Consider the following 22299-nt stretch of genomic DNA (forward strand, 5'->3'; position numbering starts at 1 on the left):
TTTGATGTTTTAGGCCTTTTGCAAACCCTTTGTGTTCTTTTAAAATAATAAATTTTAACATATCTGACTGATATTGACCTTCTTGTCGTGTTTATTCTGGGCTCGTTCCTGTGAGAGCTTTGGGCCTGAAAGTTTTCACAAGTAGTATAGAGGCCCTTAGCGGTTACTCGGTGGCTTTCGCTCGCTACATATGTGATGACTTTTTGACATTTTTTACCAACAAAGTTTCAGCTATAAGGTCTTATGTCTCCTTGCCCACTGCCTCAGACCCCAGTGTTCCTCCTATGTGCTCAGCTGTTTTAGAGCAGTTTGCGTTTGTTTCCTTGAGTGAATTGTCTGTGGTAGTTCATCCCCTAAGATCATCTCATTGTCCATCAGATTGTCTTTCCCCAGATCCGCTTAAAAATGTTTTGAATACTGTTGGGTCTTTTATTAACTAGAGATTAATAAAAGAGGTATAATTACTCTTGCTTTGCTACAAGCTGTGTCCCATCATGTTTGAAACAAGCATGTTCAACTTCTCCCTAAAAAGCACCCAACTGTTCTGGCTAATTTAGAGCTTTCCTATTAAAGTTATGGACAAAGTGGTCTATTTTCAGTTCAAGCCCACCTTGATCTTAATGAGATCTCTGAAAAGTTTCAGCCTGGTTTAAAATCACTACACAGCACTGAGATGGGTTATTAATGATATTCTTTGAACAACAAGAGGGCAGCCCCGCTGACAGCAGCCTTTGACACGGTCAACCATGATATCCTGCTATCATGGCTGGAATCATATGCTGGCCTGAAAGAGTCTGCTCTCCAGTGGTTTTGGTCCTACTTATCTGGAAGGACTTCAACACAGGCCCCCACAGCTGTAAAATAGCCCCTCTTAATTATGGTGTCCCTCAAGGCTCTATTTTGGGTCCTGCCTTGTTTGCACTGTATATGTTGCCACTGGGTCTATTTTCTCATGCTACAACCTTTCATTTCACTGTTTTGCAGATGACTTGTAGATCTATCTGCCTTTAAAAGCAGGGATAGGCTCTCTTTAGTTATTATTACGCTGCCCTGATGACGTTAAACAGTGGATGTCTTTAACAAAAATTTAAATGAAATGAAAACAAAACCAAAGTTGTCATTTTTGGTAACTTTGTTAATGAACATATTGACACTCCTCTGGGGCCATTATCTTCCTACTGTAAGTCAAATGTTAAAATTCTTGGTGTGTACCTTTGTGGTTCCTCTAAACTGTGTGGGCAGGTGAGAGACTAGCCAAGGTAAAGCCATACCTCCTGCTAATGTCTTTGAAAGTGTTATTTATCTATTCATTACTTACAGACTGGAGTACTGCAATTCTCTGTACTTTGGTTTGGACCAGGCCTCTCTTTATCATATCCAGTTGGTCCAAAATGCAGCTGCTCATCTGCTAACTGGCACAAAATGGAAGGAGCATATTACTCCAGTTTCGGCCTACACTGGCTTCCTGTTCCTCACAGGACCCAATTTAAAATTTTACTTTTTGTTTTTAAATCACTTAATTGGCGAGCTCTTTCTCACCTGTCTGAGCTTCTATTCATCTATGCTTCATAAAGAACCATGAGGTCCAGGTCAGAACTAACTTTAACTATGCCACGGTCTAAACTTAAATCCTGTGGTGACAGAGCCTTCTCTGTGGCAGGTCCCAGACTCTGGAAGAGTCTTCCTCTTAATATTAGATCTGCGCAAATGCGTTAACATTTTAAATCATTACTTTTTTTTTTTTGGTCCCGTTTGGATCTTTAGCCATCCGAATTGTTGTCTTAAGGCCAAGAAAGATGCCAAGCGGATTTATTTTACCAAGTGGATCATCATGGCCTTGCCATATTGGTCCATTTGATTGACCTTTATTATAATTATGAATTTATTTTATTTTCAGTTGCTACAAACGGGACAGACATGACTGGGGGATAGGACAGGGAGAAAGAATGAAAGAAAGAGAGGGAGAGAAAGAAAACCAAAGGGGAGAAGAGACGGTGAGAAGGGGGGGAAGAAAGAAAACAAACAAACAAACAAACAAAAAAAAACACCTGGGTCACCTGTATGGAGAAAAAAAAACAGAAGAGAAAGCAAACAACAAAGAGCAACATAATAAAAAAAAACGGCACCATCACAATAAACTAGCTAGCAGTAGATATCAGTAGATACTAAATAATAAACGATATTGTGCAGCACGCAAGATAGACAGCGCACAATGTGCTTTGAGGCAGCAGCCAAGAAAGCTGTAGTCCGCGTCTATGAATACCCGTGTGCACACCTGTGTGGATCAGCATGCTTGCATTCCAAAGGTTTCTCCATGTAACGATCTGCTAGGGAGTGTGTGTGTGTGGGGGGGGGGCCACAGCCCCGTCCTCCAGGGCATGAAGCAGGTATGGAGGAGATCGAAACTCCAGACATCCAGAGGTCCCCAGAACACAAGAGACCAAGGAAAACCAACAGAGGGGCAGCCGCGCCACTGTCCCAGAAAGAGCTGAGGAGAGTCCCAGATGAGGGCTCACTCAGCAGCCGCGGAGCAGAAGCCAGGGGGAGTTGCAGTGACGCGCCCGTGAGCTCCGCCGGCAGCCAGCTGTGCCTGAGTGACCGAGCCCCAGGCCGAGAGGCCGGGGGCACCCCACCTCCGAAGTGGCCCGAGCGAGCCCCAGGCTCCAGGCCCCGATAAGCGGCCGCCAAGGAGTGAGCCGGTGTGTACCTGGACGCCCACCCCCAGACACAAAGAACCACCAACGCACCGACACCTGAGGGAGTCCGCCACTGGCAGGGGAAGTGGTGGTGGGTGGAGATAGGCCTCCAAACCTTGGAGGGCCTGAGATGTCCCCAGAGAGGTGGCGTCTGATACCCAACCTGACATATAGACACAGACATACAGGCACACACAGACACAAACATCCATCCCCACCCTCATGCTCTCATAAAGCTCGTTTTCTTGTGATAAACGGTTGGTAGTATATATATTGTCATTGTGGGGGAAATGAAACAGAAATGCTGATTATGTCCCAAAGACGAGATCGGATGAAATTCTCGTCTTTTTGTATTAAAATGCAGCCGCGTGTGCGCTGCTGTCAAAGCCACTGGGAGCAAGAGTAGTTTGTGAGCTGCTGGGGACACTAACGAGGTGAAATTACGATGACCTTGTTTGAAGCATCGCTTCAATTTAGCTGTGAGGTATTAATTTTCCGACCGGCATTGAAGGCATCAGCAGACAAAGCGTTTTCCTGAATCCCTTGAAGTCCATTGAAACCGGACTGCAGCCGGTTCACCTGTGATGGCTCCGACTGAGGAAAACGTCCTTGTTTTCAGCAGCGCCAAGCAAAGGCCTGAAGCCCTCTGCTGCTCCGTGGAAGCATTTATCAAAAATGTCATGCACAACTCCATAAAGGCGTCCTCCCCCTTTTTCCTCAGCATCATATTTTTAATGATTAGTCACACGTGATAAATTGCAGCCCTGCAGCTGGACGAAGACTATCGATCAAAACGTGAGTCTTTGGCATGAATTAAAAATGCAGCGGTTACTGCTCTTATTACTTCCAGCAGTATTTACTGAAGCAGCTGAAAGCCAGAGGAGGCGTGCTGGTCAGCCTTCCCCTCAAAACTCCCTTATTTAGTCAAGAAAAGAGAGGACGAGGAGAGGAAGAAAGGAGGGGACCGAGGAGCACAGCTCGTTTGCTGCAGATATTTATCTGGAAGCTTCTGCGATTGTACTTACATCCTTTAGATCAGGGGTCACCAACACGGTGCCCGCGGGCACCAGGTCGCCCGCAAGGACCACATGAGTCGCCCGCGGGCCTGTTCTAAAAATAGCTCACCATAACAACTTACCAGTAAGCTGCATCTATTTTTATTTTTTCTTGCTATTTTTTTTTATCACAATTGCATTGGTGTTAATTTGTTAGAGATAATATATTAAAAAAAATGTTTATTATTAAATATTAGATCATGATCTAATATTTAGTGCTAGCTGGTCTCCACGGAAACAGTTGCCGTGAAGACCAGCAAAGGCAAAGGTGAGGAGATTAGGAAAACATGGCAGAAAAAAGGAAGAAAACATATAATTTTCACAGTGAATGGGAGGAAGAGTTCTTTTTTACTACTGTGAAAGATTCATGCGTGTGTCTCATTTGCGGGGCAACTGTGGAAACGGCAAAGCGGCACAACATGGAGAGACATTTCCGAACGTGTCACACAAGCTACCATGCTAACTACCCAAAGGGCAGCACACTGCGAGCGGAAAAGGCCCGCGAATTAAAGGCAGGTTTGAGCAAACAGCAGTCTTTTTTCACGAGACCGGTGAAAAACTCTCAAAAAGCAACCGAAGCCTCATTTAGAGCTACACATTTCATGATTAAGAAAAAGAAGGCATTTTTAGACGGGGAGTATTTCAAAGAAGCAATGATGATAATTGCAAAAACTGTGCTTAAAGACGAGAAATATGGAAACGATGTAATCTCCACTCTCTCTGATGTCCAGCTGGGGGCAACTACAATTGTTAGAAGAGTGTCGGCTATGTCTGGGAACTTGGCCGATCAGTTGGATCAGGATCTGGCAAAGTGCAGTTGGTTTAGCATCCAGTGTGACGAGTGCGTCGACAGCAGCAGTACAGCACCGCTGATGGTCTTTATCCGGATGGTATTTGATGGTTTCTCCACAAAAGAAGAACTTCTGACACTACTGCCGCTAAAGACAACAACGAAGGGAGTTGACATCTATAACGCGGTGAAGGAGTTTTTCGCGAAGAAAAAGGTACCGTTGGAAAAGCTGGTATCAGTGACTACCGACGGGGCTCCTGCTATGATCGGCCGACATACGGGATTCATCGCTCACTGTAAAGGTGACACAGAGTTCCCAAACTTCATGCATTACCACTGCATCATTCACCAGCAGGCGTTATGCGCAAAGGTGATCGGCTTCGAGCACGTCATGACTCCCGTCGTGAAGATCATAAACAGCATCCGCTCCAGAGCTAAACAGCACAGAACATTCAAGGTGCTATTGGAGGAGCTGTCAGCTGAATATGGTGACCTGCTACTACATACGGAAATCCGATGGCTCAGCAGGGGACGGATTTTGCTTCGTTTTTTGTCACTTTTGGGTGAAATCCGCCACTGGCAGTATATATATTTGGGTGAAATCAAGGAGTTCATGCAATCCAAAGGGGAAGACACATCTCTGCTGGAGGACACTTGACCTTGCGTTTTTAACAGACATTACTGGGAAACTGAACCATTTGAACTGTGAGCTGCAAGGCAAAGGTAAGACTGTTGCTGACATGATAAGTGCTTTAAATGGATTTAAAGCCCAGATGAACATTTTCTCTGTGCATTTACAGAGAAAAAAGGTGCTGCACTTTCCCTCTGTGCAGATGGTGCTGAAAGACAATGCTTCTGCATCTGAGACTTTTGACAAAGTTGCAGAAAAGTACACTCAAGTCATAAACCGACTTGGTCAAGAGTTTGAGAACAGGTTTTGTGACCTTGATCAGCTTGAGCCATGTGTCTCATTTGTTTCCAATCCTTTCATGAATGTGGACACAACATGCATTGCTGAGCAACTAAGTTCAATGTTCAGCTTGGATGCTGGACAGGTGGAAATCGAAATTGTAACATTGCAAAATGACGTCCACCTCAAAGCCTATCTGGGTGCACCAAACTTTTGGTGCCTTGTTGACACAGAAAAGTACAGTGGTGTTTGCACAGCAGCTATGAAGGTTGCCAGCCTGTTTGGTTCAACCTATCTTTCTGAATCAGCCTTTTCTGACATGAACTTCATCAAGAACAAACACAGAACACGCCTCTCCGATGCACATCTGCAAGACTCAGAGTTGCAGTGTCAAGTTATACCCCAGATTACAACACACTGGTGAACAGCATGCAATGCCAGGTTTCCCACTAACAGACAAAGAAAGCCATATTAGATGTTCTCAGTGGCAACATTACAGTGTCATGTCAAAGTTGAATTTAATTATTGAAAAACAAATGTGTTTGTTAAGTGTAACATGTGACAATTTGCTTTAAAATGCTGCCAATTTGGTGAAAAGTTCTGTAAAATTTGAAAGTTGATTTTTTGTATGTTACATACATACAAAAATAATGTATGTAACAGTGCATGATTTGTTAAAATTTGTTAGTGGTAAGTGAAAATGTTGTAGAAGTGATCACTTCAAAATGTAAATACTTGCAGAGATATATAGAAATAAAGCGTTGCATATTGATATTTATGTTTCCTACCTTGTTTCCTAATTGCATTCTTTATAATTATGGTGAAAAATAATTAACATAATTAGTGTCCGTACATAGATGAATATCATTAATTATTAATGATAACACATAATTAAGTTAAACTGAGGAAATTTGTTATTTGAGAAGTGTGTGTCAAACTGGTAGCCCTTCACATTAATCGGTACCCAAGAAGTAGCTCTCATTTTCAAAAAGGTTGGTGACCCCTGCTTTAGATGTTAAGTTTACTGAAGTGTGCAAGTAAAGCTGCTTAATTCTCTGGATTAGAACATTGTGATTACTCTCAGTGTATTAAACTACTACTACTATTATTATTATTATGAATAAAAAGCACATCAGCATAATTTGAATGTATGAAGGAAATCTGTCGGTGATCTCAGCCCTGAAATTGATCATAAATCAATCTTATAATCTTTTATCTTATAAACTTTTAATGGCACTTTTATTAACGTGGTGCTTTCCACGTCCCACAAAGCAACGAAGCATGTGCTGCTGCAACACTGCTTAAAACAGAAAAGGATTCCTCAAAGACAGACAGCTGACCTGCTGTCCATTTATTGACCAGCCCGTCAGCACTGCACTGTAAACATGGGAATATAACCCAGACTAGTAGCTGTTCAGTTCAGTAGCTGCTACGTATACATACACAAACATACACAAGAAACATGTTTTAATGCAGTAGAACTTGTATCATAGGATCTTTAATCTATAAATACACAGTAGAATGTACAGGCTGCAGAATATGTAAGAAATATACGATCAGCAGTAAGATCCAGTCATTTGGTGACTGAGCACTACAGAGCACTGTGTTTATCAGCAGGGACTTTTTCCACTCATCCATCCGTCCACCCAGAATCCTCCATCTATCACCCAGCTGGCTTTTAGCGAGGTGCTCCTTGGTGCTTTGGACTTCACACTGTTCTCTCTGCGGTGCGTTCGCAGACGCGTCCAACAGACTCGCTCAGCGTCGGGACAGATCGCCTCCTGCGGAGAAAGGAAACAGTGAGCCGGTGTCGCATCTTCACCGCTACTCCGTCAAAGAACTGAACACGTTCAGCAAACAGAAAACTGCTTCCTGTACAGGATGACAGATTGAGACCCAGTGTGTGCAAAGACTTCTGGCTCAATTCTGAAATGAGCCTGATGAAACTGAACTCTATTAAAACAGGTGCAATGTAGATGCAGATGTGTAGAAATGATGTTATATGGATTCATAGGCGCGCGTCTGTGCGTGTGTGTTATCAAAGATTGATCGCACCAACGGCCAAAGCCATCAGATGTAATGTCCACGGAGGAGCAGCACTGGGGGTGGGGTTCTACGTCGTATGTGGCTCCATCCAATTAACTGAGGCGATCAGCCATGCTGATGAATGGATTACAGCATAATTGCTTCAGAGGTGGGACCCTTCATTAAATCATTTATGACGGGCAAAGGTGAGCATATGTTTGTGTGTGTAAATCTGCAGGAATGCTCGTGTCAGTGACCACACGCTTGTGGTTCAGCCTGGTGGTAATAAAAACAACTGTGACATGAAGGCTGAGTCTTTGAATTGGATATGTTCTTCCCATTTCCAGCCCTGTACTTTCATTCTTGGACTTTTGCTTTCTGATTGGCTGCTTGCTGCAAACAGAAGGTTAGAGCAGCACTTTCACTTTGGCTCTGTTTCTGTTTCATTCCACAGCAGTGCATGCTCCTCACTGAACAAGAGTGAGGTGGTTTCTTAAAATGTACAATGTGCACACACACAGTGAGAGAGAAATAACAGCAGACCCGTCTAATAAGTGTTTTCATGTAAATAATAGTTTGTTTTGTGTTTTTTCCACAGACAAACACATTTTTCTACGCCACAGATTTAACACACAAGTATAAATGCTCTCTCAGATGAACTACCAAACACAACACATTGCACCGTTTCATTATTTATTTACCAAAAGCTGAGCCAAAAAACAAAGTCCACCCTCTCTAAAGCCTTCAAGAGGGTTAGAAGCAGCCAAGAGATCGAATGCACAGTCAGGTGAAAACATCAACAACTGTTGCTGCCCATCAATCTGGGAAGGGTTCAAGCCCATTTCCAAACAGTTTGAAGTCTTATTCTACAGTGTGAAAGACTATCCAGAAGTGGACGTCCCAGCAAATTCACTCCAAGGTCTCAGCGTGCAATGCTCAGAGGAACTGCAGCAAACACAAGAGTTCATCCCGGCAAGAGTTAGCATGCTCAGCTTTAAAATTCACCACATTATAAAAAAAGGCTGAACAAGTACGACTTTTTTTGGAAGGAAAAAATAAGATGAAGGAATACAACAACGTCCTTTGGACAGACAACACCAAAGCAGAGATGTTTGACCATAAACCAGCATATCAGCACAAACAGCCCTAATCAGCTGCCAAGTGTAGCGATGATTTGGAGTTACAGCCATAGGTCCTGGGTTTCTAGCAGCCTAGCAGCAACACCTCTGTATACCAAAGTATTCTAGAGAACATGAAGCCATCAGCCTGACACCTGAAGTGTGACTGAAACTGGGTCCTACAACAAGACAAAGGTCCCAAGCACAGCTGCAAGTGTTCAACAGAACGGCTAAAAAAGAACAGGATCGAGGCGCTGCAACGGCCCAGTCACAGTCCAGACCTCAGCCTAATTGAAATGCTGTAGCGGGACCACAGGAGAAGTTTCTATAAATAAATGCATGCCTGCAAAGCTCAGTGAGCTGAAGCATGTAAGGAACAGTGGGCCAATGATGTGAGAGGCTGATAAACAAACAGCAAATGATTACAACAAAGTATTATTGCTGAAGGTGTTCTACAAGCTACTGAATCACGAGATCACCTCCCCTGCCCCGTAAGCTGGAGAGGAAAACATGGACGACTGACAGCTGTTCTGCTTTCAGAGCGATCGTCCCGATGCAGCCTTCTGCCTTGTTTTAATATTAGATACCAAGTCTGATGCTGAGAGGAGGCTAAAGGACAAATGGACACAGACGGTCGTCACAGAGAAACTGCAGCCCGGCTGATAACCTGAAGCCACAGACGGACGTCACTGTTGTTGAAGACACTGATCATTAAGACACCAAGGATCAAACTACAGGATTATTAAAGTTTCCACTGTGGGTGTGCCAAGTAACAAAATCTGTTATGTCATTCATGGAGGTAACACCTGCTCTCCACGTTAACAGGTTTCCACACCACTGATGATAGCAAAAGTGACATCACTGATAGAGGGTGTGTCCCAAACTCGCCATGAGCCTAAAGCTCCACCTAACGACGAGTCTGATCCAGAAACGCAGGGGAGCTGCTTCAACTGTGACATCTTCACAGGCACCCAGTCTTTACTTTTCAAAGCTGCCTTGAGTTTGATTACAGAACAAGAACTCCTCAAGGACAAACGTGAAACTCTTAGTTGCATTCAAAGTAAATTATTTGCACGGAGCAGTAACTGCTGCTAGTTTCTGACATGCAGTAAGTTTGGTTGTAGACTTCAGACTGTTTAGATTCATCCAAGTCTGTTCGAATGAGTCCAATAAATATTTACAGACAGAAATCATCTCTGTGGCAGCGGGTGTGCTTTTAGCTCAGCTGTAGGGGGAGAGGTGGAGCTGAGCTCAGATAGCAGTGCCAGGTGGAGTTGATTGGCACAGCAGCCACTCTCCCGCCACAGAGGAGACCCCGCCCCCCCGCCCCGCCCAGCACGCTACTCAATCATTCAAATTTAGTTCTTATTCGACTCTGATCAACAAATTTGTCGTGAATTGTGTCACTAAGATGAGTGATACGTTTAAGGCGTTCCTCAACCCTTATGCCATAGCAAAGGCCATATCGCCATGACAACCATGCTGGTCATTTATATGCTCAATTCTCTGGCAGTCATGAGATCCTAGTTCATAGCTTTCATTTCAAGTTTCTTTGCAGGATGAAGTCAGAGCGGAGAGGACGATGTTTTCTCGTAGTGACCCAGCTCAGCCTGATATTCTACCTGTTTCTTTCTCAGGCCTGGTTAAATTAGTCGACCTGATGAAACAACATTTTATTACCTGCATCTTTTTAAAAATAGCTTTTCCTTTTTGGCACATTTTTAAGGACATATGACATCACAGCTATGCAGATGACATTCAGTTATAGATCTCCTCTAAGCCCTGCGTTGTTTTAAGCTGCAGGTCTTTTAAAACCTGGAAGGCTGACCACCTTGTTTAACTTCATGAGGAGGAAAGAGACGTCCTCCTTTGTACCCCTGATAGATTTCTGTGAACTCCTGGTCCCCATATTTCTGAACCTTGGGGCAGCTTTTGACTCACTTTGGATGATCAGGTTAAATCTCTGTTTCGATCTTGCTCTTTTATTCACTTAAGACACCAGGCCAACCTGAGCTCTGTTGTGTCCTGCTGTGAATTAGAAGCTTATTTCATCTCTTCTCAAAATAACCTCCTTCAAACAAAGTGTTCAAAATGCAACTGCAAAGTACTCGTGTCTCACTCACTTTAAGATTCTGGTTGTGACTGTTGGAGCAGCAGCAAACGTGTCCATGCAAACACCCCTGCAGGTTCCTGAGGTCTAACGATCAGGTTGTGTGCTTCACACAAGGCTGAGAACTAAAGGAGACAGAGCTACTGGCCCTCCAGCTGTGTCTTCATTAGTTGTTCTTTGTAAGTTGATATCTTGAACTGTATAAATAGAAATGTACTTATATGAAAAACTTGCTTTAACCTTTTAGGAGCTGCAGCCATCTTCATACATGCTCCCATATTTTCAAAGGCTCAAAAGTAATTGCACAATTAACTGCCAAGCAGTTCCAAGTGAGGCCTGATCTCTCCTCACTCTGTGACAAATTAGGCAGAGAGACCTGTTAGTGACTCTCGTGGCTGTATATAAGCAATAGGTCTAACCTAAACCTATTTCCTCATTACATCATGGCAAATTAAGTAGATGAAAGGTCAGCAGCTGCTTCCAGGATTGAGTTTGCATTTGGTGGCTGTGCTTGGGAGCTCACCATTACACTGAAAGCAACAACCCAGGTCTAATCAGAGAGATCGGAACATTTGGTACATTTTTATAAAGCAGGAATGCAGCAGTCAGCTCTGCAACACCCAAATTCCTGGAAGATCACAAAAGACAACTAAATTCTTCCCTTCATAATATCTATCCAAGAAGATGCATCATTGCTACAGTGTTCTGTCAAGACGCAACTTCATGAATGAAGTACAGACGCAAAACGCTGATAACGCCCGAGGACAGAAAGACCGGATAAGACTTTCCTAGAAAACATCGAAGAAAGCCTGCCAAGTTCTGGAAGTTTCTTTTAGGAATATGAACTTGTAGCAGAGAAGAGTCTGTCAAACACAGTGGAGTGTTATCACAGCCAGTGGAAGTGGGTCAAGGGTGTTTATTCATGACTAGGTGTTGGTAGAAGTAGCAGGAGGAATTCTGAAGTATCGACAGCTTTACTTTCTGCTCACAGCGAATCAAAGGCTGTGAAACTGGTAGGACAGAGCCTGGCAGTAAAGACACAGCAAAGCAACGGCTCCTGAAGGTAAAGACATTTTCTCGGACGGCCACAACAGCCTTTAGTGGGCAGAAAGAGCCACAAAGACACAGCAACTAACAGTGGATCCAGTGAAGAAGAAAGTCCATCGGCTTTACGGTTCAAGCACTACATGCCTGTAAAAGAGTTTCATTTAAGAATGAACAACAAGGGAAATTTAATAAATCTTAAATGTAAGGAATATTTTTCAAAAATCTCTTGAAATAAAGCTGAAAGTCTGTCATTTATTAAATCTTGATTGCTTCCACTGGTTGGTGGTGTTTACAGGAGACATCTGAAAATGACTGCATGACTGTCCTGATGTGTATAAGCCTGGATGATTGGATGAAACTCTGACTTGAGGAGGCCGGTGTGCACTCGTGCCTGTATGAAAAGTTTTGCATATATTTAAATCTCACACTGATATGAGAAATGGACATGCAAATCCATCAGCCCCATTACGCCTCACCTTGGCAGCTAGTGCACTCGCAGCTGTGTATGACTGGCAGGACAACCGGCTCGCTCTCTCCACTCTCACACTGCAGGCTGAGGAAGCGCACCGGGGTGTTCGGGTCCAGGCGGTAGCTGCAGCACTCACACACCGACTGGAGATACGGCTCCTACGTGGAGAGAGTAAAAAGAAGAGAGAGGGTAACTAAATGTTGGGGGCAGAAAGAGAAATAAGAGCCAAGAGGGTGACTTGGATACGATGAGGGCAAACTGAAATCAGAGCAGGGGACGGTTTTATGAGGAGATCAGGGAAATAATAGGAAGTAGAAAGTGAAACAATCAGAAAAGAAAGTTTAAATGAGGGGAAAGAGTAGGACAGATAAGGAAGGGCAGATGCCTCCCTCTATTCTATGTGATGGAAGATTACAGTGTAAGAACTACAGCATATTAAGGACAAAAAATGAACTAAAGCCTTTAAATGTTTCTGCATAAATAAGAGTAGCAAAGAAAAGCAAACCCAGTTAAACGTATGACCCGTGTGCTGAGGTGAGTTTCTTTCTGCTTCACTTCCTGTGAGCCCACAGACAGACGCACTAACATTTGACTTTGCTGCTGTCATTCAGTCCTCATCGCTCCATCAATAAAGGTGAGCTGTTGTGACGGCGATGAAAAGCCCAAATCTTGGCCCTACCATGACCGTGTGTGACTGATGGGATGTGGTTCCAGTGCTGTAATGCATGTTTCTTTTCTCCACACATCACTCTTAGCATCTAAACCAAAGGTTTTCTTTAAGACATTTCCACAGAGCATTATTCACAGAGACCTCTGCCTCATCTGTGTGCTCTGCAAACAGCAGATGGGCAGCACAGCTTTTCTGCTTGTATCTCTGCCACGTGCATTCGCGAACATGAACATTTGACACTGTGAGGCAGGTCTAAGCTTAGCTTCTTATTTTGTAAACTCCTGCATCCCTGTTTGCTGCTGGGCTGATCTGTGGTGCTCGACCATGCTGAGGAGGCTAACAGCATTCTTTAATTTCCTTGCTTTGCAGACAGTCTGTCTGACTGTGAACGGGTTGAGTTCAAAGTCTTTACAGATGGTTTTGTACCCTCTCCCAGTCTCCTCAGCATCTACATCTATCGTCCTTCACATGCTGTGAAGAACAGACTTTGACAGATCCCTGATCTTTACGTAAAACAGGGTGTCCATGGACTCCTGACTGAGGGCTTTAAAAAGAGCATTAATACTGATTACAAGTCAGATTTTTAGTTCTCCAACAGTTCCAAAGGAAGATCTCATTCAGCTGCTACATGCGCCACAATGTTTCTTCGTTGGATCCGTGCTTACTCTCCCTGTCATTTAATACACTGTGTTCATTATCGCCTAATCAGAATGAAGAAAGAGCTGAGCGATGCTAAGATGTCTGTGATACTGTCATGGTCCTGGGTCGTTGACCCAGCGTTTTGTGTTTTGTGACTATTTCCCTCTGTTCTAGTTATTCTGTGTCCTCTTGTGTCTCACTCACTTTGTGTCCGGTTCGGGTTCTAGATTTCCTGTTTTACTTTGTAGGTCTGTCTCGTTATGCCCATTAAGTTCCAGCTGTGTCCCCTCCTGTGTGCCATTTCCTCATTACCTGGTGTGTGTATTTATAGTTGGTGTCTGCCTGTGCTCCTCGTCGGGTCGTCTGCACTCATCCGTGTATTTCTGCGTATCTCTGCATTCATCTGCGTTCTATGGTGTTCCTGTCTCTGCGTCTCTCTGCCCCGCACCCCTTTTGTATGGTCTCAGGTTTGTCATTTAGTTCTCCCAGTTTAGGTTTCTTCAGTTGTTTTGTCATGCCTCACTGCCTGTTTCTGCCATTGTCACTTTGTAAATAAACATCACTCGTATCATCAGTCACTGCTGCATTTTGGGTCCCCCCTTTCCTCCACACCACACGGCTCACTCCGCCAGCCGTGACAGATACACAGAAACTGTTATCTCGTGGTTGATCTCTGCATAACAAGCCAGTGTAGTTATAACATGGCTTAATACTGTAAGCAACGTGAAATGTATAATAATAATAACAAGAGCAAGAAAGATATGTTTTACTTCTTTACGTCTTTTTAAGGTGGCTTACATGACAAACTCAACTGATAACAAATAACAGCGTCAACAAAGATACATGCAAAAATCCTGAAATTTGAGAATAATCGAGCCTCGTTTGTAACTCAGAGAAAGAAGGTCGCCTTTGGAAGCTGTGTTCATGCATCCAATTAATGCAGACAAAGCCTGAAGGAGACTGTGGAAAAGTACAGAGGACGGTAGCAACGCATGATACATAAAAGGGGAAGGAGGTAAGAAAAGTTCCTCTGAAAAATAGTTATTAGTACTTCTCACACACTTTGAAAAGTCTACAGTGTGTGTGTGTGTGTGTGTGTGTGTGTCCGATAAGTCAGCCGGTGATGGGAAACTTGATCACTGTAATGAATTCCTGCTTCTTCCAGTCGTGCTAATCAATGACACGGGGACTTCACAGGGTTGCCTAGTCATCGGTTACCATCCCCGGTTGCCACAGTAACGGGAGGTAATGACACATTTGGCCGAGCTGATGTTTATTTTTACTGATCTCCCAGCATGACTGACTCTATTTTTACAGTGGAGACGCATAGATGCCAAGGAAGAACAAAGTCACCATGGTGATGAGGTGATAAGCCTGCTGTCTTACAAGGATGAAAAAGACAGAAAACCAAGAATGAAAATCAAAGAAGAAGAAAAGATAGAATCCCTCTACCCCTGCACGAGATTCAACACATCCATCTACTGTATTTACACCCTGATACTTCACATATTATATCTTGTATTTCTGTTTGCCTGCCTTCAAGTCATCAACTGTATGTTTATCTTTAAGCACAGATGTCAAATGCTCAGCTCAGGATGCCATAATTAAAGACAATTCTCTCGCATCAGTAGAAAAAACAAAATAGAAAATGAGAAGATCTCATTTGCTAAAGATGATACCCTGAATCATGATTTTATTAATAGTTTTTGGGATTTAAAGGGACTTAAAGGGCAGATGCATAAACTGTACATAAAAGATGGCAATAACTGGTTGCTCTTAAAAGTAAAGCCATTAACCTTAAACCCTCATGCTTTGTAATGGCCTCCAGGGGGTGATTCCCCTGGTTGATGAAAACATGGGAAGTAATGAAGTACAAATACTTTGTTACTGTATCCCAAAAGGCTGATTCTCTCAGCTGACTGCAGGTTTCCCCAACCTTATAAACAGTCTTCGATCAGTAGTTGTTGATCAATAGTCAATGCAATTTGCATATTAATACAATTATAAATGAATTGGGTTGCACAATGCACAAAGAGCAGCAGGTCAGCTGATCACAGCCTGTACACTAAGAAAATCTTCCCCCACCTTCTGAATCCACTTTAACCCCTGACTGTGCACATTTTCCTGTTTAGAGGAAAAGTCGCCCTCTGCAATGTAGCAACAGAAAACAGATTTATGTTTTTTATTTTGCACAAAAATAGAAATGTCCTCCAAAGAGCTACTCTTACTTTCTTACTTTGAGTACATTTCAGAGTCTCTACATTTCAGAGTCTCTACTATCTGTGGATGCTAGCTGACCCCATGCAAACTAGTTATCCTGCACAGGAAGGGTGAATAAGAACACTCTTTACAAATATTGTCAGTCAGGAAAGTAAAGTTCAGAGGCTGTTTCAGGTGTTTCAGGTGTTTCACCTGTTTCATGTGTTTCGGCTGTTTCAGGTGTTTCATGTGTTTCAGCTGTTTCAGCTGTTTCAGCTTTTTCAGCTGTTTCAGCTTTTTCAGGTGTTTCAGGTGTTTCATGTGTTTCAGGTGTTTCAGCTGTTTCATGTGTTTCAGGTGTTTCAGCTGTTTCATGTGTTTCAGCTGTTTCAGGTGTTTCAGGTCTTTCAGCTGTTTCAGGTCTTTCAGCTGTTTCATGTGTTTCAGGTGTTTCAGCTGTTTCATGTGTTTCAGCTGTTTCAGCTGTTTCATGTGTTTCAGCTGTTTCAGCTGTTTCAGGTTTTTCGGCTGTTTCAGCTGTTTCAGCTGTTTCAGCTGTTTCAGGAGTTTCAGCTGTTTCAGGTGTTTCGGCTGTTTCAGGAGTTTCAGGTGTTTCAGCTGTTTCATGTGTTTCAGGTGTTTCAGCTGTTTCATGTGTTTCAGCTGTTTCATGTGTTTCAGGTTTTTCGGCTGTTTCAGCTGTTTCAGCTGTTTCAGGAGTTTCAGCTGTTTCATGTGTTTCAGGTGTTTCAGGTGTTTCAGCTGTTTCATGTGTTTCAGGTGTTCCAGCTGTTTCATGTGTTTCAGGTGTTTCAGCTGTTTCAGCTGTTTCAGGTGTTTCAGCTGTTTCGGCTGTTTCAGCTGTTTCAGCTTTTTCAGGTGTTTCAGCTTTTTCAGGTGTTTCAGCTTTTTCAGGTGTTTCAGCTGTTTCGGCTGTTTCAGCTGTTTCAGCTGTTTCAGGAGTTTCAGGAGTTTCAGCTGTTTCATGTGTTTCAGGTGTTTCAGGTGTTTCAGCTGTTTCATGTGTTTCAGGTGTTCCAGCTGTTTCATGTGTTTCAGGTGTTTCAGCTGTTTCAGCTGTTTCAGGTGTTTCAGCTGTTTCGGCTGTTTCAGCTGTTTCAGCTTTTTCAGGTGTTTCAGCTTTTTCAGGTGTTTCAGCTTTTTCAGGTGTTTCAGCTTTTTCAGGTGTTTCAGCTGTTTCGGCTGTTTCAGCTGTTTCAGCTGTTTCATGTGTTTCAGGTGTTTCATGTGTTTCAGCTGTTTCAGCTGTTTCAGCTGTTTCAGGTTTTTCGGCTGTTTCAGCTGTTTCAGGAGTTTCAGCTGTTTCAGCTGTTTCAGCTGTTTCAGCTGTTTCAGGTGTTTCACCTGTTTCAGCTGTTTCAGCTGTTTCAGGTGTTTCACCTGTTTCAGGTGTTTCACCTGTTTCAGCTGTTTCAGGTGTTTCAGCTGTTTCAGCTTTTTCAGCTGTTTCGGCTGTTTCAGTTGTTTGAGGTGTTTCAGGTGTTTCAGCTTTTTCAGGTGTTTCAGCTGTTTCAGGTGTTTCAGCTTTTTCAGGTGTTTCAGCTGTTTCAGCTGTTTCAGGTGTTTCAGCTTTTTCAGCTGTTTCAGCTGTTTCGGCTGTTTCGGGTGTTTCAGCTGTTTCAGGAGTCAGTGAAACAAAACCTGCTGAAATCAAATCGGGTGGCAATTGGGCTGAATGTGGTAGAAACTCCATGTCTGAGGCTTTGGAGTCTAGCAGTGTCAGAAAAACAGTGAGATTTGTGTGTGAGGATATAAAGAAGTCACAAGACGGCGAAGATATTGTACCAAGAAGGGAAAAAAAGAGTTTGGAAGTCTGCAGGAGAGTGAGAGAGACACCAGGACTAAACACTAAAGACGCCGTGAAGTTTGGGTGTCACCTCTGCCCGGCTGAAAACTCCATTCACTTAGAATGGTTTAAAATGGCATCTTTGATGACTTGATGATAATGACTCAACACGAATGAGTGCACATGCCATGTTTTACAATTTGCAAAATAAATCACCGAAAAGCCTTTTTACAAAAGACCTTTTGAGTGTTAGTCCCTTTTGTCTTAGTATGCTACCAGTTACTACTTCTCAAAATTGTCTGCAGGTGTTCAGAGAGTAACATCCCGTGTGTGCGTGCATGTGTGTGGCTGTACCTCCAGGATGACATCAGTCCTGGACAGGCAGCGTCCCCTGCAGAAGCTGACCTCCACATTGTCAAGTCGACAGTCTCCCTTGGTGATGTTGCGGACCTGCACATAGCGATGACACTCTTGCACAGGCTCACCTTGTGCAAACGCAGAGAGGAAAAGAGATACACTTAGGACAGAGCAAAGGAGGGGAGAATATAATAAACCAGAAGCACTACTTTATAGACGATATTGTCTTTGCATTTGCATGAAATAACGGCAAAAAATGACAAAAAGGAGGAGACAGAGCAGAAAGCTCATTGCAGAAGGCAGGGTGACATTGCCGTGAAATTTCCTCCACTGGGACAGAGATTAAAGCCCCAGTGTAGGTTAAGTAATGTAATCTCCCACTAATTGGGGGCTGAGGCACTTCCCTTGTAGCCTCCTCTAAACTGAACTGAAGAACATTCAAATCCATTTAAGTGGTCTGGAAGCCATGATACTGGAACGAATGACTTGCTCAGGAATAGATTGTTTTGCAAAAAGCAGCGTTTTAATCGCTCCTTTTGTTTCGCATTATCATACGTGGGAAAGCCTTACTCTGTGGATCCGCTGATAGTTTTAAATGACTAATATTATGGAATCTGATGGTCAGAAGTTTGGGAGTAAGGTCCAAGAATGTTGACTGATGGTATTTGGGACGCGTTTTTGTGCCATGTGTATGCAGTACCAACCTGGAAACTGCTTTCTACACACGGGGCAGCAGCTGCCTGGTTCTTCCACCTTCACCTCCCCCTGAGAGAATCATGCAAACAGAATCATGCAACATTTATGGACGGCTTATATTTGTCATGTCTAAGAGTGTTTCATTGGCAAGTTAGAGCAGGCATTTCATCAAAAGTGCGAGTACACATATGCATGTGCATATCCAGAAAAACATTAGCACAAGCTAACTGAGCATCAACCCCATATGAAAGTGAAGGGTGACTCTTAATTTACATCTTCTGGTATCTTCACATTCATAATGCTTTCATAATAGCTGTCTAATAACCGTTTAAGGTTAAGGGCAGGCCCAGCTTAATTGAATTATGTGAGAAACAACTAATTCAAAGTCTGAGTCTGAGATAATGTAACTCCTGCAAACATGAGAGTAGCTTCACCCAGAGCACATGTAACAGTCCTGAAAGGGTCTGGTGAAGGTTCTCGACCTTCACCCGACCTACCTACCGGTTTGGTGGTGCGTCAGTGATGGTCTGGTGCCGATCTGGGAGGAGACCCCCCAGGACACCATCCCGGAGAATGCATGCAAATATGTGTGGGCCAAACAATCACCCAGTGTGATGCCCTGTTGTTCCTAATAAGTTGTCCACTCCATACCAGTATAGAAACCCAGCATGATTTTTCCCCCCATTGAGATCTGATGTGTTTTCAAAACGTTCATTAATGTTTTTGAGCACGAGCACCAATAACTCATCATTACTATAACTGGGCCCTCAAACCAACATCAGGCTTCAAAACACAGAAACCAGTGGCATGAGTTTGAATGTGTCCGTTCTTTGTATGCAGTCTGTGGTTCTCACACAGCACAAAGTGAAATTCAAACGACAAACAAGTACCAAGAGTTTCATGGCCACTTGAGGCTGGTTCCAAAAGTGAGTTTGTCTTTGTAGACTCGTGTTTAAATGTCTAACGTCACAAAAATAAACATATATACCACATGGAACATTTTACAGTTTATCTAGAGATAGTTCTGCCCTACATAAAAACTGTGAAGAGATGAAACTCAAGGTGTAATTACATGAACCCACTGGGAGGGTCTTTTTACCAAACGAGTGATGCAGAGAGACGGATGAGGAGGCAGAAAATGACATAAAGCCAGGCAGGCAGAATGGAAAAGGGACAGGAATAAGAAAATGACACATGAAGACCAAAAATAGCACATGAAAGAAACTGTGACGTAAGGACACACAGGACACAGAGTAAAGAGAAACCCAGAACAGAGAAAAGCAAGGTGTCCTGTGATGTCCCTGCCTGAGAATAGCTGCTGTTAGCATGCAGAGTCACACACAGATCCATCTATAGCATCACTCTAGTGCGACACACACACACACACACCTCTTGACTGTTCACCTCAAGGAGTGTTCCTTCCACTCGGCACTGCTGCCAGCCTTCCCTCAGGGCTCCCCCAGGGATGAAGGAGCCTACTCACTTAAAAGGGTGAGAGGTCATGAAGACGACTATTGTAAGTTGTGTGTGTGCGTGTGTGTGTCACAGGGGATGGAAACAGGTAGGAATGGGTATTCCTGTTTATTTCAGGGAAAATGATCCGAGCATCAAAGCGTGTTGTTTACAGGCTGTTGGGGGAATCGTAGCGCCTTTAATTGGTGTAAACGATCAGCGTTTGAGAGGAAGGCATCCTAACAGCTTTGACATTATAACAAAGCCCTCAATACATTGCCTTAAAAAGATAGATGCGCTCCCAGCAGAGCCACGTGCAGATTTCAATTTTAAACAGTGACATGTTTAACTGTAAGCTCGTAAACAGCAAAGCACACCGACAGTCACCCACTGTCAGCCTGCCAGCAGAGGGAACGCAGGGCATTAAACGACCTTTCCATATTGTTTTGGATAAGGAGCGCTTTCACTGAGCCATCACGTGGTCAGCAGTTACACAACCGAGCCCCTCCAGAGACAGAGTGCACTACACTAAAGAACTGCTGCACCACAGGTGGAGCACTGGGAGGACCGTGGACTTTGTGGAGCTTGCTGTGCAATCAGCCTCTCTCTTCAGGTTGTGGTTGTCAGCTGAATTTATTTTTACACTGGCCTTTACACTGCGCTGCTGTGCTAAAGATATAATTCAGCGCAGTGTGTCAAGGATGAGACAGCTAACTTTCCTACTGCAGCTCATCTGAACTTCTCCACAGTGGTGAGACAATTTAAAGTGTCTGTTCAGCCCAAATTACACACAGAATATCTTCTCTTATGATAATTTCTTTTACGATCATTATCTTCATGTTTGCAGGTGGTCAGTGAAAAACACACTGGCCTGGACTGGGATGGAGATCTGTCCAGTAGCTCCGCTCTTATTTCAATACTGTTTGATAATATGCTACTACACTGTACATTAACCTTTATTATTAAGTATTTTTGATTTTGAGTTGGCTTTGGACTCTCTGCTCATTCTTTCACATTTATGAAATATTCATAAATGAGTTCTGTATTCTCGGGTGAGGAGTTCAGCCATCCGGGAGGGGCTCAGAGTAGAGCCGCTGCTCCTCCACATTGAAAGGAGCCAGCTGAGGTGAGTTGGGCATCTGACAAGGATGCCTCCTGGGTGCCTCGTGGGTGAGGTTTTCCAGGCATGTCCTACCGGGAGGAGGCTCCGGGACAGACCCAGGACACGCTGGAGAGATTATATCTCTCGGCTGGCCTGGGAACGCCTTGGTGTTCCCCAACAAGCGGGAAGAGGTGGCTGGGGAGGGGGAGGTGTGGACTTCTCTGCTTAGGCTGCTGCCCCCACGACCCGGCCCCAGATAAGCGGAAGAAGATGGATGGATGGATGCAGGCCCGGCCCTAACCAATCTGGCGCCCTAGGCAAGATTTTAGGTGGTGCCCCCCTACATCGGCAGTGTAGTGTATGTACTCACAAGAAACCGAATAGCTTTGTCTTTGACCTTTTTTTTACTTAAAGAAAGCAAATTCACAATCAGAATAATTAACAAGATAAAAAAATATATGAATAAATAAATGAATACAAAAAATAAAAAATGAATATATGAAATACAATAACACTGCTTGATGCTGCTGCAAAACTGGTGGGTTGTGCTGCTGAGGTGGAGGCAACAGGAAGACCGCTTGATGCTGCTGCATCATGGCTGGGTTGTGCTGCTGATGCTGCATCACTGGTGGGTTGTGCTGCTGAAGTGGAGGCAGCAGCGGTAGATGTGGTAGATGGCCCAGGGGTGGGATTTAGAAACTTCAACAGTGCATCTGAAGAGAGGAGTATGTGACACCACTGAGTATTAAAGTCTAATAATAAAAACATATGATTCCAGGAATAAAATGAAATGATATAATATAAATGAAAAACCAAAGAGATATATGTATGATGTTAACTGATATGCAAATTAGATTAGATTCAATTTATTGTCATCATTACAGTGAAATGCTGAATAGCAGAATGCAAAGTAACAGTATAATATCATATGAGAATGTTATGTTATGATTATCTTTGACCGAATCACAGCAGTGCTCATATTAAAAAACAGCATTCCCTCTCATGTGATATTGCTTAATTAACATTAATGATGTGCACTTTAACAACTAGGCTTACAACTATAATATATACAGGGGTGGAAAAGTGACTATTACCTGCAGGGTAAACGTTAGCTAACCAGAAGGCAATAACAATGTAAACAAAAAACACCTGCTTAA

At 43.4% G+C, this 22299-nt stretch overlaps 1 protein-coding gene across 1 annotated transcript in view; it reads right to left on the reverse strand.

The window, feature by feature from the left end:
* Positions 1 to 6674: 6674 nt before the first annotated feature.
* The window catches only part of sspo (SCO-spondin), a 100611-nt gene continuing 84986 nt past the window's right edge, over positions 6675 to 22299 (reverse strand). The window contains exons 115-118 of the mRNA XM_076887896.1: positions 18597 to 18657; positions 17890 to 18020; positions 12228 to 12378; positions 6675 to 7232 (exon numbers count right to left, since the gene is read on the reverse strand). Coding sequence (XP_076744011.1) covers positions 7210 to 7232; positions 12228 to 12378; positions 17890 to 18020; positions 18597 to 18657 — 366 coding nt within the window. The 3' untranslated portion in view covers positions 6675 to 7209. The remainder of the gene's footprint in view (positions 7233 to 12227; positions 12379 to 17889; positions 18021 to 18596; positions 18658 to 22299) is intronic.

This window comes from Maylandia zebra, linkage group LG9, assembly GCF_041146795.1.
Source record: "Maylandia zebra isolate NMK-2024a linkage group LG9, Mzebra_GT3a, whole genome shotgun sequence".
Classification (NCBI taxonomy): Eukaryota; Metazoa; Chordata; class Actinopteri; order Cichliformes; family Cichlidae; genus Maylandia; species Maylandia zebra.